This window comes from Thermobia domestica, chromosome 3 (assembly GCF_964235325.1).
Source record: "Thermobia domestica chromosome 3, izTheDome1.hap1.1, whole genome shotgun sequence".
Classification (NCBI taxonomy): domain Eukaryota; kingdom Metazoa; phylum Arthropoda; class Insecta; order Zygentoma; family Lepismatidae; genus Thermobia; species Thermobia domestica.
This window is the reverse complement of record NC_137456.1, coordinates 62,574,694-62,589,229: the sequence shown is the minus strand read 5'-3', so window position 1 is coordinate 62,589,229 and position 14,536 is coordinate 62,574,694. Positions and strand designations below refer to the sequence as shown.

At 37.3% G+C, this 14,536-nt stretch overlaps 1 protein-coding gene across 3 annotated transcripts in view; it reads left to right on the top strand.

The window, feature by feature from the left end:
* LOC145680443 (uncharacterized) overlaps window positions 1-5,153 on the top strand; it is a 42,717-nt gene extending 37,564 nt beyond the window's left edge. For all 3 annotated transcript variants that reach the window (XM_081750983.1, XM_081750982.1, XM_081750981.1), the window contains one exon: window positions 4,797-5,153. In XM_081750983.1, coding sequence (XP_081607109.1) covers window positions 4,797-4,958 — 162 coding nt within the window. In that variant the 3' untranslated portion in view covers window positions 4,959-5,153. The remainder of the gene's footprint in view (window positions 1-4,796) is intronic.
* Window positions 5,154-14,536: the final 9,383 nt, after the last annotated feature.

The following is a 14,536-nucleotide window of genomic DNA, read 5'->3' as shown; positions in this document are numbered from 1 at the left end:
AAAATGTGTTGATAAAAAGGCTAATATGTTATCGAATACAGAAGGCAAATAACAAAACTGTATATGGGTGACCAGGGCAAGAGTGAACACTTTTTGTAAATCAAAGAATTGCGGTGCAATGGTGATAGAGGAAAACATAATATATCTTTGATGTGAAAGTCTGTTATCTTTAATAACATATACAGTTTAATTGCGACAAAGCAAGCAGAGGATGCAGAAGAATAACATAGTTTTGACGAAGGAAAAATTTTGTACTCTTGCCCCATGTGGTGGGGTAAGAGTAAACAACGGTTGGGGTAACAGTGTACAGTCGAATGAAAACATGGAAGCGTAGACATAAACACCAAGAAGCATACTAAATCAGATATATATACCCACACACACACACACACACACATATATATATATATATATATATATATATATATATATATATATATATATATATATACGGTTACATGGAACTAAGGAAGTTATAAAATACCAAACAGATTAATGTCAAACGGAACTGCCAACAAATGTTACTGTACTGTATATCATACATGTTATAATTACAAAATATGAAAATAGAAGAAATCAGTTCGTCAACACCCATCACGAAGTAAAAAATGTTACTTAGTGATACATAAATACACAGTGGTCACATACGTACATAGACTTCCTTTGATCAAAATTGGAACATTGTTCGTGAGACCATCGTTGCATCAGGAAATCCACATTTCACCGCGTGTGGAGTATTCGAAAACAATTCCTCACAGAATTGGCAGGGAGCATCCACGTCGTCCGGTACAGGTATATTTGACTGATGAGTGGTGCTTTGTAGTTATGTGGATGACTTTGATGCGAATTGCTTATTTGCAGTTTTTAGCTGCTTTTGTGTTTCCGTGAGACATGGCATGTGCTCAACAACTCAGGCTGCGAAATTCTAAACGATAATGCAAACATTTTGTTAGTAGTCTATGGCCACCAACTTCTGTCCTACCTCTGCGGATGTCTTTTACTCGATGATACATGTCGGCTCCTATATTTTCCTTACTCAACTTTACTGCAAGGGGCAAGGGTGAACGTTCACGCTTGTCCCGTACACTTTTGCCCCGCCTCAAGTATCTTCCAATCATTGCCCGCCATCTCCCGTCTGAACACTTTTTTTTTCCGTACCGCTGACAAGAAATACGAACCGATACAGCTTTTCCACGAAATATTTCCAGTCCTGTACCTTCAACTGAAACTACATTACATACTGTGACATTTACCTAGGAACCTTTTACTTCTTTCCTTCTGCAACAAAGTTTCCACTCTGCTGCTCTCCACACTGCACGCACATAGCTCCCCTCTTGTTCCGTTCTAAACATGTATCATACCGAACCAGTTTTCAACATTCGCTTATTTACCGACGTTGTCACTTCTCCGTAAATAGTATTGTCACTCTTACCGTGGTTACTCATATATATATATATATACGTAAAAGCCCTGATACAAACCGTCAATTCTTTCCATCTTTCTAAAAGTCATTCTACCCGTTTAATATTATCTCATTTTGCACTGTTATCGTAATTCCCTGTTATCTTTCGAATTTCAATAGATTTCATTTCCTGTAAATTCCGTCACATTTCCCTACATTTCTCAATTCTTCGATGACTCCACATTTTCTTTTGTAGAACTCTTCTCTTGCTATGTTTGTTACTTACTGTAATTCGTTAATTATTTAATTTTCTGTACATGCTTTTGCCTATCTCAGTAGTATTTTCTTTTCAGATCTTCTCTTCCCAGATTTTGTTACGGCTTAGGCATAGGCCAGAATTCATGGTACAATACTGGTAGTACTTTTTTTATATAGCCTGACACATACAAAGAATAATATGCTTCCATCGCTTATTAATACTAGGGATGGCCACAAAGTTCCGGTTCCACGAGAAACCGGTTCTTGGAGATCCGGTTTTCAGAACTGGTTCCGCAACCGGTTCCAGACTTGGATCCGAAAACCCAGTTCCAGAACCGGATCTTAGGAACCGGTTCGACCTGGATGCGAAAACCTGTTCCAGAACTGGATCTTACGAACCGGTTCCAGACCTGGATCCGAAAACCCGGTTCGAGAACCGGTTCCAGGCCTGGATTCCAAAGCCTCCAAAGACCCGTAAAGGAGGCACAAAGTTCACCTTCAAAACACTGCAAAAAGGACCACGCGCTTGTGCCCTCCCCGCCGACCCGCTTGTGCCCCCCAGAAAAAAAATTTTGATTCACCAGTGGGTGTTTAGCCAAATGAGTTTGCCTGTTTAGCCAATGAGTTTCCCAGTTACTCAGTTTAGCCAAATGAGACAGGCGGCCACCGCCTGATCGCCTGCCTGTCGCTTCCACCATTTCATCTAGCACACTGTTCACAGCCTGCCAGCAGTTCGGGTTTAGCGTAGGAATCGCCACAAAGTTCCGGTTCCGGAGGAACCAGTTCTTAGGAATCCGGTTTCTGGAATCGGTTCTAGACCTGGATACGGAAAACCGGGTTCGGAACAGGATCTTCGGAACCTGTTCCAGACCTGTGCAGGAAAAACCGGTTCCGGAACCAGATCCGTTCAGAGCCGAAAACCGGTTCTACCAGGAACCGGTTGTAGCCATACCTAATTAATACTTCGACCTATTCTTTGCTTTTCTTCGAATTTTCGTATTGATTTGTGACTTCTTTATTTTATACTTTTCCAGTATTCAAGTTCTTGTTTTCTCTTGTTCGACCACATTTCTCAGCAGGATATCCACATCGCCCAGCACATGATTCTGATAATAAAAATAATAAAAGTGTCTGTGCGTTATCTAAACCAGTGAAGACCAATTAATAATGAATTGCAGACCAGGATGAAATAAATCGGCTAAAACAGTAAAAAAGACCACGCATTTGAAGTTTCAATTACTATCGGTAGATGTCAAATGCAAGATGATGTTTGCTGCCATCTAACGGCGCTATATGTAACTTCTACTTTCATTTCAATAGTAGAAAATAGGATATGGAGAGTTACTGGTAAAGCCACCGTTACTCATGAAAATGTTAACGGATTTACTTAACGAAATTAGCCATAAATTAACGGAGACACATAAATCGCCGTTACCCGTCACAATAACAGATTGATTCCATTAACTACCTCGACCGAGATAATCGATCTAGCTATCTATTGCAAGAAACAAAATTCAGAAATTAGCTCTCGCTCAAGAGTTATCGTGTGGAGTATTATCACCAATTTGCGAACAGGACATGCGAGGGCCAAAGTATCAATGGACATAAGTCGCCGTTACCTGTTAAGATGTTAACGGATTAAGTCCATTAACGAACTCAGCCGACATAATCGATCTAGCTATGTATTGCCACAGAAACACACTTGGGGGCCCCATTTTCACTTTTTCTTCCACATCTCCTAAGGCGATAGTTTATTGAATGTGCATATATCATAACTTGGATGAATCTTTGCTGTATTCTGCGTAACCTTCAAGGAACATAAAAGACAAGACTATGCTGATAAGGAGACCCCCATGAGGTGAGCTCAAGAGGGTTACGGGGGTAACTACAAAATTTTAAATAGCAACCCTCATCGTGTGGTACCTCGTTTGAAACGTAATTACGTGTAGAAACCAGTTTTGGAAACTACATGTCGCTAGCATGTCCCTATCCAACATGGCGGTCATCCGTAAAGTACGGTCGAAGTACGTTCCACACATAACACTAAAGCCCGTCTCCTGAAGAAACCAAGGCAGATAGAAGCATGAAACCTTTTGTAACCTTGAAGGGACATAAGAGACTACATTATTCTGATAAGGAGAATCCCCCAAGAGGGAGGCCTAAGGGAATTACGTGAGGTAACTACACCGGATGATAGCCATGTTGGATATGGGCAGGCTAGCAATATGTAGTTTTCAAAACTAGTCTCTACACCTGATTACCTTTCAGACGAGGAACCACATGGTGGGGATTGCTATTTAAAATTTTGTTGTTACTCCTCGTTACCCCCTTAGGCCTCCTTATGGGGGTTCTCCTTATCAGCATAATGTTGTCCTTTGTGTCCCTTGAAGGTTACAAAAGGTTTCATTTTCTATCTGCCTTGGTTTCTTCAGAAGACGGGCCTTAGAGTTATGTGTGGAACGTACTTCGACCGTACTTTACGGATGACCACTATGTTGGTTAGGGACACGCTAGCGACATGTAGTTTCCAAAACTGATCTCTACACGTGATTACCTTTCAAACGAGGTACCACACGATGAGGGTTGCTATTTAGAATTTTGTAGTTACCTCCCGTAACCCCCATGAACACACCTGATAAAAGGTTTTCCTTACGAGCATAATATTGTCTTTTATGTCCCTTGAAGGTCACAAAAGGTTTGATGCTTCTATCCGCCTTGGTTTCTTCAGGAGGCGGGCCTTAGTGTTATTCATGGAACGTACTGTATTAGTATATATACTCACATTCTAAAGCGGATTCTGTTGCTAAATATTATCTTTTTCTCAACAATTTCCAAATAGAGGGACTAACTTTAATTCAGTTTTATTCAGCTGTAAAGAATGACCAAATAAAGTTTTATTGTTCCATATTTGCTTATCCCATTCAGAAATTAGATTCATATTAAGTCAGAGGTAACTTATTTTCTTTGGATACAGTATATTGGTTTCAGAGATGAAGACAACTTAACACCAATAAATCTTTATATATTTGCTACATCTTTAAGTTGGACATGTGTGTAATTTGTTCGCGCTGCATTTCTTTGTTGTTATAATATTAATAATAAAAATTACAATTTTAATTATAATATGTCTTTATAGGAAAGTAAGGAGAACGAACCAGAGGGAGCAGCTGTCTGTTTACGCTGTGGCTTTAGGTCAAATAATTTAAGTTATTGTCACAGGTGTAAGAGAAAACTTTTTGGCGTTAAGTATATTTCAGGGACTAAAAGCACTACCTTGCACGAGAAGACGAAAGCATGAATTATGTATAATGAAAATGATATAGTTCGTAGGTTGATTTTCAGTTATAAAACAATGAAGTAACTTCTGAACGATTAAATATTCCTAACAGTTTGTAGTGTATGATTTTGTATTGTATCTTTCAAAGTAAACATATTTGTCTATGGCATGTATTATTTTTTTGTTTAAAAAATAAAAAATAAGCTGAAATGTTAATTGCTCTATTTTAAGGTTAAACTCCCAATTTTCTCGTTTTCTTTTAAATGGAAGAATACAATTTAAGCAAAATACCAAATTTTATGAGTAAAAAGGAGGACATCTGACAAAAATATATATTTTCAAATTGTGAACAACTATAAATACCCTTCTATATTTTAAATGACATTTTCTTTTCAGCTTTACACAACTTTAAACACAAACAACAGAAGTCAATATGTGTTATACGCATTCTGATATGAGTTACCTGATCTTATGTTTTCTCGGAAGTTTTGTTACACGTTTTTTTCTTTCTTCATAAAACTACCATATTTCTTCCGTTTTTTTAATAAATTAAAGAAATGGTAGGCCTGGACATTTTAAAATGTTTCTACATTTTTTAAAATTATTATTTATAGAGGAATTGATTTCTTACTATTAACAACGCAACCTAACCCAACAGTGTAATTTAGTATTCACGGAGAAAATGCGGCAGCTTGCGTTTTTATCTCTTATCTAACGGACACACCAACCTTCTCTAATATTTTGGTTTTAACATCTTAGTCTTTGTCTGTTAATACCTTTTCGATTATATTTCCGATTTAGTCAAGGCGCCAGCCTTAAAAGAAATAACTATATTTGGTCAGCAGAACCGATGTGAAATTTTATTTCTTAGGAATAACGTTGGTGATTTAGCCCAAAACTGCATGAAGGTATTCTATTAGCAGACATGTCAGATTTAATTAATATCGGTTAGGTAATCCAGATGCATAACATTTGCAGTTTCAGTATTTGATAGAATTGTCGTATAGATGGGATTCCAGTTAAACTACTCTAGTTCGATCACAGCTCGCGCCAAGTAAACTTTGTGGTGGACTAACACCGTGTGCGTGGGCTTTCTTGGAGTTTTCCCATTTCCTCCCACTTTCTTCCACCATTTCATTCATTTGTCATCACCCTCTCCTTTAGCCTCACCGGCATAACTGTGGGACGTAAAACTTCAAGATTTCATTTTTTTCCAGTTAAACTAACACCTCAAATAATAATAATGTGGGAAACTGTTATAATTTTAGATTTTGTAGGTTTTATTTACTTATTTTTTTTTTAATTGGAACAGTTAAGTTTTCCACAATATATAAAATGTCCTGTCCATAGTCCCAATTAGTAGTCGTTAATCCGGTACTTTTACACTAATGACATCTTTGGAGTAACTATATAAATTTTTGAAGCCCGTACCTACTTGTTCAAATAGCCGTCGTTTATTTTGATTGTATATCACTTAAGTTAAAAAAATAATTAGGCATTTCCAGAGATTGGTTTAAACTATATTTCTCAAGATTGATACTACATACGTTAAACCAAAATTGACGAGTACAACCTGATGGTTTTGTTTAGATATTCTGATAAATGTGGTTGAGATCATTATATGCCGGAACCATTAGTTAGATTCATTCAATTACCAAATTTAAGATCTGTAAAGATTAACGCCCGAATTTTGTCATAGCCAAAGACCGAACTCAAGAATCGCTTAACCGATTTATTTCAAAATTAACATAATAATTGATGGACAACTTTTGTGGTCTTAAAATTTCGATCAGATTACCAGCTACCAGGATCATAAGGTAAAACTGACATGAAATTTTCTCAGGGTCAACACTACTGACTTAGATCAAAATTGGCGTGGATATTATTAAAGCTATACTTAGTTGGCTTGCTAGAACTTGAGATCAATGAACGCTTCCAAGGCAGAAATCTCAGCTTTGCTTTCGTGAACAGCTTCATCCTTTTGGAGCAAAGTTAGCATTAAGGTTATAGGTAGCATACATAACTGGTCTATCAAACTTGAGGTTAGTAAGAACAGTGACCAAAGTTTCCCAAGAACAAATATTTGAATTCTTAGAAACGGCTTCATCATTTTGACCAAATAAGCTTCCTAATTTGATTGAGGTCGGTCAAAACCACGTATGCATGTCTCAGGAATCGCTTCGCCAGTTTGGAACAAAGTGATCATTAAATTCGTCAATGATGTGCGTAGGTGGCTAATCAAATTTTGCTGGGTGATAGTCTGCAGCCAAATTTGGTCTAGGTCAAAATCCGAAATAGACTTGAAACATTTCCAGACATGACGTCACTAATTTAAAGCAAAATTAATTTAAGAGGCTACTTTAAAATTCAGGTAATATCAGTCGAATCCAAAGGAAACGGATCATAATCAAAGACAGAAAGAAACGTAAACCTGCTAGATTTCCCATCTAGATTTGAAGTAAAAATAGATTAGTGGGCAGACTGATCTTATTCGAAGGAATTTCAATCTTGCAACGACGATATCATTTCTCTCCATAGAAAACTTTCGTCCATCAGATATTTTCTTATGTCTGAAACCCAAAGCGCGGAGAATTTATATGGATAAATTGGAACCTATACAGAAAATTTTGCTTTTCAAAGTCGAAAATTTACCTTGGTTATAAAAGTGAAAAACAGTCCTGCGTACAGCCGTCCTTCTCAAAACCGTCAAGGTTTGTGAGCGAGCTCCTTTGTATTTTCTAGGGGGACAGAAACACTAGAGCACTGCTGGAGAATTTTTTCGCTTCATCACAGATTCAACCTCTGCTGTGAGGCTTTGACTCATTTGAAAGTCAAGTTTTTACCTCTGTTTCTGCGACGCGTACGCAAAAAATATTTTTCTACCTTGACTTCCGAGGTTTAATTTAGAAATTTTAACACTGTTTGTACTCTGCGTAGAGACACTTTTCAAATATAACTTCAAAAGAACACACGGACTGTATCTGCCAAGAAACCAAGCCAAAAATTTACGAATATCGTCTACTAAAGCAAAGAGCCTATATTCCTACATAGCTAGCTTCTTTCTTTCCGTATCAATTTTCATAATATACACCCGTCGCAAAAACTCTTCCGACCCCATACCAGAAACACAATAAATACATAAAATTCATGTGAAAAGCTATTATTAATGTATCACATACAACAGAAAATGCATACATTAGTACGGAGCATTTGAATATGCTTGGCATGGAATCAGTAAGAGTTCGGAAATAATTTAAGTCCATGTCAATACATCACATTTTCTTCAGTTCTGTTTTCAGGGTTTGTAGATTCTGAAGCTGCTTCTGTCCCAAGAATATCTTCATACGATGCCAATAATTTTCGATTGGAATTAGATCAAGGTTATTCCCAACCCATTCTAACATTTTGATATATTGCTCCTCTAGAAAATTCGCTATCTTTTTAGCCTTTGAAAAGGAGCATTATCATGCATGAAAAAAGAAAAAAAAGAAAAAGAAAACAGTCGTGAATATGGAGTATATCCACTAAATGATCCTGAAGAACATTGATATACCGATCTGCTTTCATCGTCATATTTTGTGCTAAGAAATACAAACCTCTTCAACCTTTTTCACCTGAAAAACCCTTTCAAAGCATTGCAGAGTGGGAGTCCCTAACGGTCGGAACCGTATACTTTTGGTCAGTGGTCGAAGTGAGACGGTATGTGGTGGTATGCCATTTTGTCTCAGGTGTTTTATTAATGAAGACATGCCATCTCTGGTTTTTCAGTGATCAAGACATACCGTCACTGGAATATGGATGGTAATATACGTTTAATAAATCCATTTTTATGATATTAATTGACGAATAGCTTCGCATGTAAAAATGTATTATTTCTTACGTAGAAATAATTTCTAAGATCTCAACACTGACATTTTTGTTATCTTTTTCCTACCTTTTGTTTTAAAAAGGAAGTGTCTACAAAGGAGTTCTCCTAGTTTATATTTTGTTGTGTCATATTCAATTGTTTCTTATGTACGTGTGTATCGGGAGTTCTGCGGGAAATTGTGTAGAAAATGTTAATATAAAAGCTCATTTTTTTAGCATTTTCGTGTATACCTAGGTAATTATCTATAATACAACATAAGGGAATATTTTAAATGTTTTTTCTCAGTTAGGGGTGGGGGCAAAACCTTTAGCTGCTCCCTATATAACTGTGGAAAAGCTCTCCCATAGTTTTAAGTCATGTACCAGGTAACCAAGAAAGTTCGTGCGATTTCAGTACAAAAAAGAAAAGTTTCAAAAAAAAAAAAAAAATGCGTTTACCTTATTTTTATTCCGAGAGAAGAAATCACCTACAGAGACATCTTTGCTGTATGAATTGTAGCGTTGTCTTGGTGGACAAGAACACCCTTTCTATTCACTAGTGCAGGTTGTTTTTCTGCAAGCTGTTCGGCTGCTCTTTGCAATTGTGCTGAGTACACCTCTTTGGTTATGGTTTTACCACTTTGCAAGAACTCATAATGCACAATCCCAGCAATACTTCACCATACACACAGCATCACCTTCCGCTGATGAAGAGCAGGTTTTGCACTTAAAGGCATGGAGTCATTTGACGATAGCCAATGGTACGAGCGTATTTTGTTATCGTACATTACCCACTTTTCATCACACATCAAAATGCGGTCCAAAATTGGACAGTTGTTGTTCCTGGTCAGCAAGGAAGAGCAAATGTTCATTCGTTGGAGACGGTTCGCAGCAGTCAGCACATGAGGAACCCACTTACTCAGTTTCCACGATTTTCCAAGCTCATGCAAGCACACGAATGGTTTCATCGCTCACCCCAAATCGTTGAGCGAGTTCTTGACACGTTTGACTTGAATCTTCTTCAATTGCTGCCTTGAGTTGGTCCAAATCGAGAGATTTTGGTCTGCCTGATCAAGGTTTGTCTTCAAGTGTCTCATCGCCGGTCGAAAAGGTCTGAAACCACTTTTGAGCTGTCCGTTCACTAATTGTACCTTCTCTAAACGCTGCACATATTTTTCTTGCTGATTCCGCACCTTTTGTGTCCTGCCCAACTTGAACAAGTAAACAAGCCCTGATTATTGCGTTCGACGCAGATATGGTTCACTGCGAATACATGATCTCGAACTGCGAATGCGACTTGTTATCTACGTTAGCCGACGTGCCAATGATTCAGTTTTCAGAAACTGTCACATACAGGTACCCCTGGCGTCAGAAATTATTACTACCCCACGAAAAATAGCGGCAGGTGTAAAAACCGCACGAATTTTCTTGGTTACCTGATAAATAGAAATGCAATATTTTAGGCAACATACCCTCACTGTATTTCAACATATAGATAGCCGGTATGTCGAGTCAAAATCGTAATAAAACATACCGTTTCTGCTTTTTCTCCACTTCGAACACTACTTTTGGTCATATCGACCTAAAGATGATGGACGTCGAACCTTAACAGCACCCATTCGGAACAGTTGGGATGTACTTTCGTCGGAAAACATGACCTTCCTCCACTGTGCTGGTGTCCAGTGTGCGTATTTCTTTGCGAAAGTAAAATGTTTCTTTATGCCCTTGGTGAGTAGAGGCTTCTTAATAGCAGTACGACACGGCAAATCCAGGTCTTTTTGCAAATAGTGCTGAATTGTACGAACGCTAACATTTTTTAACAGACTCGGGTGCATTTCTTTAAGTTCGGCCGCTGTCATTCGAGGGTTCTACTTTATTTCTCTCATGAGAAGAGTGTCTTCTTCCAACTACCGAATTTGTTCTTTAGAAGCACAGTCGGAGACAGCCCTTTGCGGCTGTAAGAACCTTCATTGTGGTTGATTTTGCACGACCTGTAAGTTTGCATATCGTCTTTATTGGGACGTTTTCACTTCGCCGTGCAATGATGCTGGCTTTCTCCGTATCTGGAACATGTGAAGATACGAGTGCCCCGTTATAGTTTTTTTTTTTTTAAAAAAAAAAGAAGAAATAGCCCATAAAGCTTCGTTCTGCACATGACAGCAAAGACGTTCAACTTTGGAGAATCTCTGACATGCACAATTATTCGCCGATGATGTTCTGAACCCCAGATTTGAACATTATGTCTGTTTATTTTGCCGTTGATGTGGAAGATCGCCTCATCACGAAATACTACCCTGTCTCTAAAATCATCATTTTTCTAGGAATCCCAACATGTCTATACTGAAAAGAGTGTGAAGTTTCTTGTCATCTTCAGTGAGTGCTGCACAAGTTGCAGTTTGAATTTCAAACGCTTACGAACATCCCAGATGCCTTCTGTTATGTGGGTGCTATCTTAAAATATATATATATATATATATATATATATATATATATATATATATATATATATATATATATATATATATATATATATATATATATATATATATATATGCGGTCTTCGGAATCGCGGGTATTTCAATCAAAACTTGGTATATCTAATAGCAATCGTTGTCACTGACACCTCTCTCCACACACATTGGCCACCTAGCAAGAAATAATGAAAAGGACACACTGTATATAGCTGTTCGTAGGATTAAAAGAATGTAATAATGGTTTATTCGTTGAGTTTATATATCTGGAAAACTATAGCTAACATGCATAGCTTCCAAGCACGTAGACCCCAGTTCGAATGTTGGTGGGCGCACATTTATAGTTTCTATTCAGCATTGTGAGACAGTTTGGAAAGCTACTTGAATTAAAAGGCTTTTAACTTGAGTATTAAAAGCAGATGTACAGAAGTATATTATTGATTAAAAGTATATATACACCTCAAACTCGAGAGAGTGGCAATTGCGGCCAAAAATGACGCCCCCTGGTATAATACTACTTTTAAAGATACGTAAGAAATTAACTATTTTTGTAATTCTAAAATATTATGAATATTAAATATTTGATTTAGCATTACTTTTCTCTTGGTTGATTGGAAGCCATGTTGGCATAGAAAAAAGAAACATTCTTCTGTTTTGCCGTTGCACGTAATGGTGTGGCGCTACCAGAAATTGAGCCACATATTTGTGTCCATACTGACGAAGATTGATTTATTGATCGATTGATTGAATTTTAATGCATACGTCAGCAACGAGGCTATTCATTCCGTCACAATCAACATGATTGCTCAAAAACACTGACAGTTGTAGATAAAATTTAGAAATGAATATATTGAAATATAAGAAAAAAAACTGCTGCAAAATAGATAAAACCCAAACAAAAGAGAAAATAATTAATATATGAGAATAACAAATATATATAACTTTTAACAATAAATAGTAATAATAGAGAAAATAATATAACAATAACAAGAAATAGTATTAATACTAGCATTAGTAAAAATATATAGCAATAAGAATAAATAGTAAACAGAATAAAAGATAAACATGTAGCAAGAATAAATAAGAAAACGACTAAAAACTCAAGGAACGTGAGCAATGTCACAAGCGTGTATAAAAGCAGGTACATGCTCAAGAATATCAATATCATTGTCCATGTCGAATACACATTCAAGTAGCAGTCCCTGACGCTCTGAGATCTCAGCATTCAGGACATTCGACAAGAATGTGCCGAATACTCAGTGGGACAATACATTCCTTACAATACGGACAATTCAAACGCAGCAAGTACCATGCGTCAGATTAGAGTGTTCGATACTTCATCTCGACGACGAGAGAGAGCTGATATGTGCCATTCTACAATGCTTTGCCTAACTGTGTGAAGTTTATTTCCATTTACTTGGTCCTAGTGTGTTTGCTAAGTAGAGCGCATCAAGTTAATGAAATAGCTATAGAGATCGGAGCGAGGAAGATTATGCTCCAATTCAACCCCGGCCAAGATGACATGCTCTGCGGTTGTGTCAGCACGTTTGTTTCCCCGCATGCCGACATAACCCAGTAGACAACGACACAATCCTGTTGCTGTGGTTGATGGCATCCCTTGGTGCCGATTTACTGTATGGATCCACATCTCTGTAAAATTTACAGGAAAATGTAACGATATGTTAATAGACCAGTGTGTAAATAATCAAAATATGTTCTTACTTGTGAGATGTGTACCTCGTAGAAATACATTGGATAGAACGTTAAGTATCTGAAGTCAGTGTGCTAACTTCATGACGCTAAACCATTGAATTGTCCAAGAGTTAAAGAATCGATATTTGGAAATCCACGTAAGTAATGTGTTAGGAACGCAAATGTGCAAGCTACGAAACCATATCGGCATACTGTATACATACTCGAACACACAGAATACATGTTTTTAAAGCATAAACAGTGTTTTGCACTATCTTCGTACTTACCGTTGCTGACGCGCCTGCTCCCTACCGAAACTCATCCTCGCAACCGCTCGGGTTCCCCTGTTGCGATCCTGCTCTGACTAATTTATATAGTACTCGTGGTTTTTAATAGCCACCTGTCAGAAATTGATTAATGTGTTTCGCACAATAGTTTTTACCGTGCCCTCCAAAAGTGAATCTGCATCGTTTTACTGAAGAAGAAGTACATATGCAATGTATTTATGTATAGAACCGTACAATACATCCGTACTAAATATTTTAAAGGATATTTTATTTTCAATCAAATCTAAATTTTAGTAAAAGGGAGAATGATCACGTACACGAAATGATTAAGATACAAATTTAAAAAAAAAAATCGTCGGAGCACTTTTCCGATGTTCAATTGGGGGCGTTTCGGATAGACCTGACGTAGGGGTTTGTTGGTTTGTCTCGAACTCTTGCTTTGTTCTATGTGATTGTCTATGCAAGTGCTGTTTTTGTGCTTCTTTCGATTAATTCCAGTTTTCTGGTGCATGGACATTCCCGGCGTCACTACTTTTCTACAATTATTTTATTTTATAACAATTTCGATTAACACAGATTTCGGATTTCCGACCAGCGCTATTTTGGTCATGCTATGTCACGACCACATTTTTACTTTAGTTCAAACCATTTCACGTTTAATACAATTATACACATCGTTTAACACGTTACTGAGCTTGGTCTCAGGTCGTCGGATATGCTATATATATATATATTGTGGATATTGTTGCTTTTGCATCGTTCTACAAGGATATAACAGTTTTACTTCACATATATATGTTTAATGTGCAATTGTTGAAAGGACGCCGAAGGGCGTCTGCAGCATATGTCATCAACTTTCGATCCCATGTGCTACGGACGCCGATAGCGTCCTTCATTATTTTCAATTTTATAACCTGAAAAGAAGTCTTATTTAGTCATGGTAATCACGATTGTTCGGGTGTGAAGTACAAGGTCTAGAAATATGTTCAGTTCTCAATTGTCAAATCTTTCCACCTTGTAATACAAGAATGTTCAATGTGGTTTCCAGCAAGAAAAGTGTGTGCGGCGTACACGTTAGTATAGTCTTACTATTTTCTGCAGGAAAGCATAGTCCAATAACAACTGTAAGTAATCATATGGTTCATTGTTAAATGGAACAGGCACAAGAAGCGTATTTATTTTGGTGAAAAGAAACTATTTCAGAAGCAAAGGATTATCTTGCCAAGTAGGCTGTGAAACATCATGTGTACCAGTTTCTGAACCGCCATCAGATTTTGATTCTTCAGCTGAGCTACGAAAAATA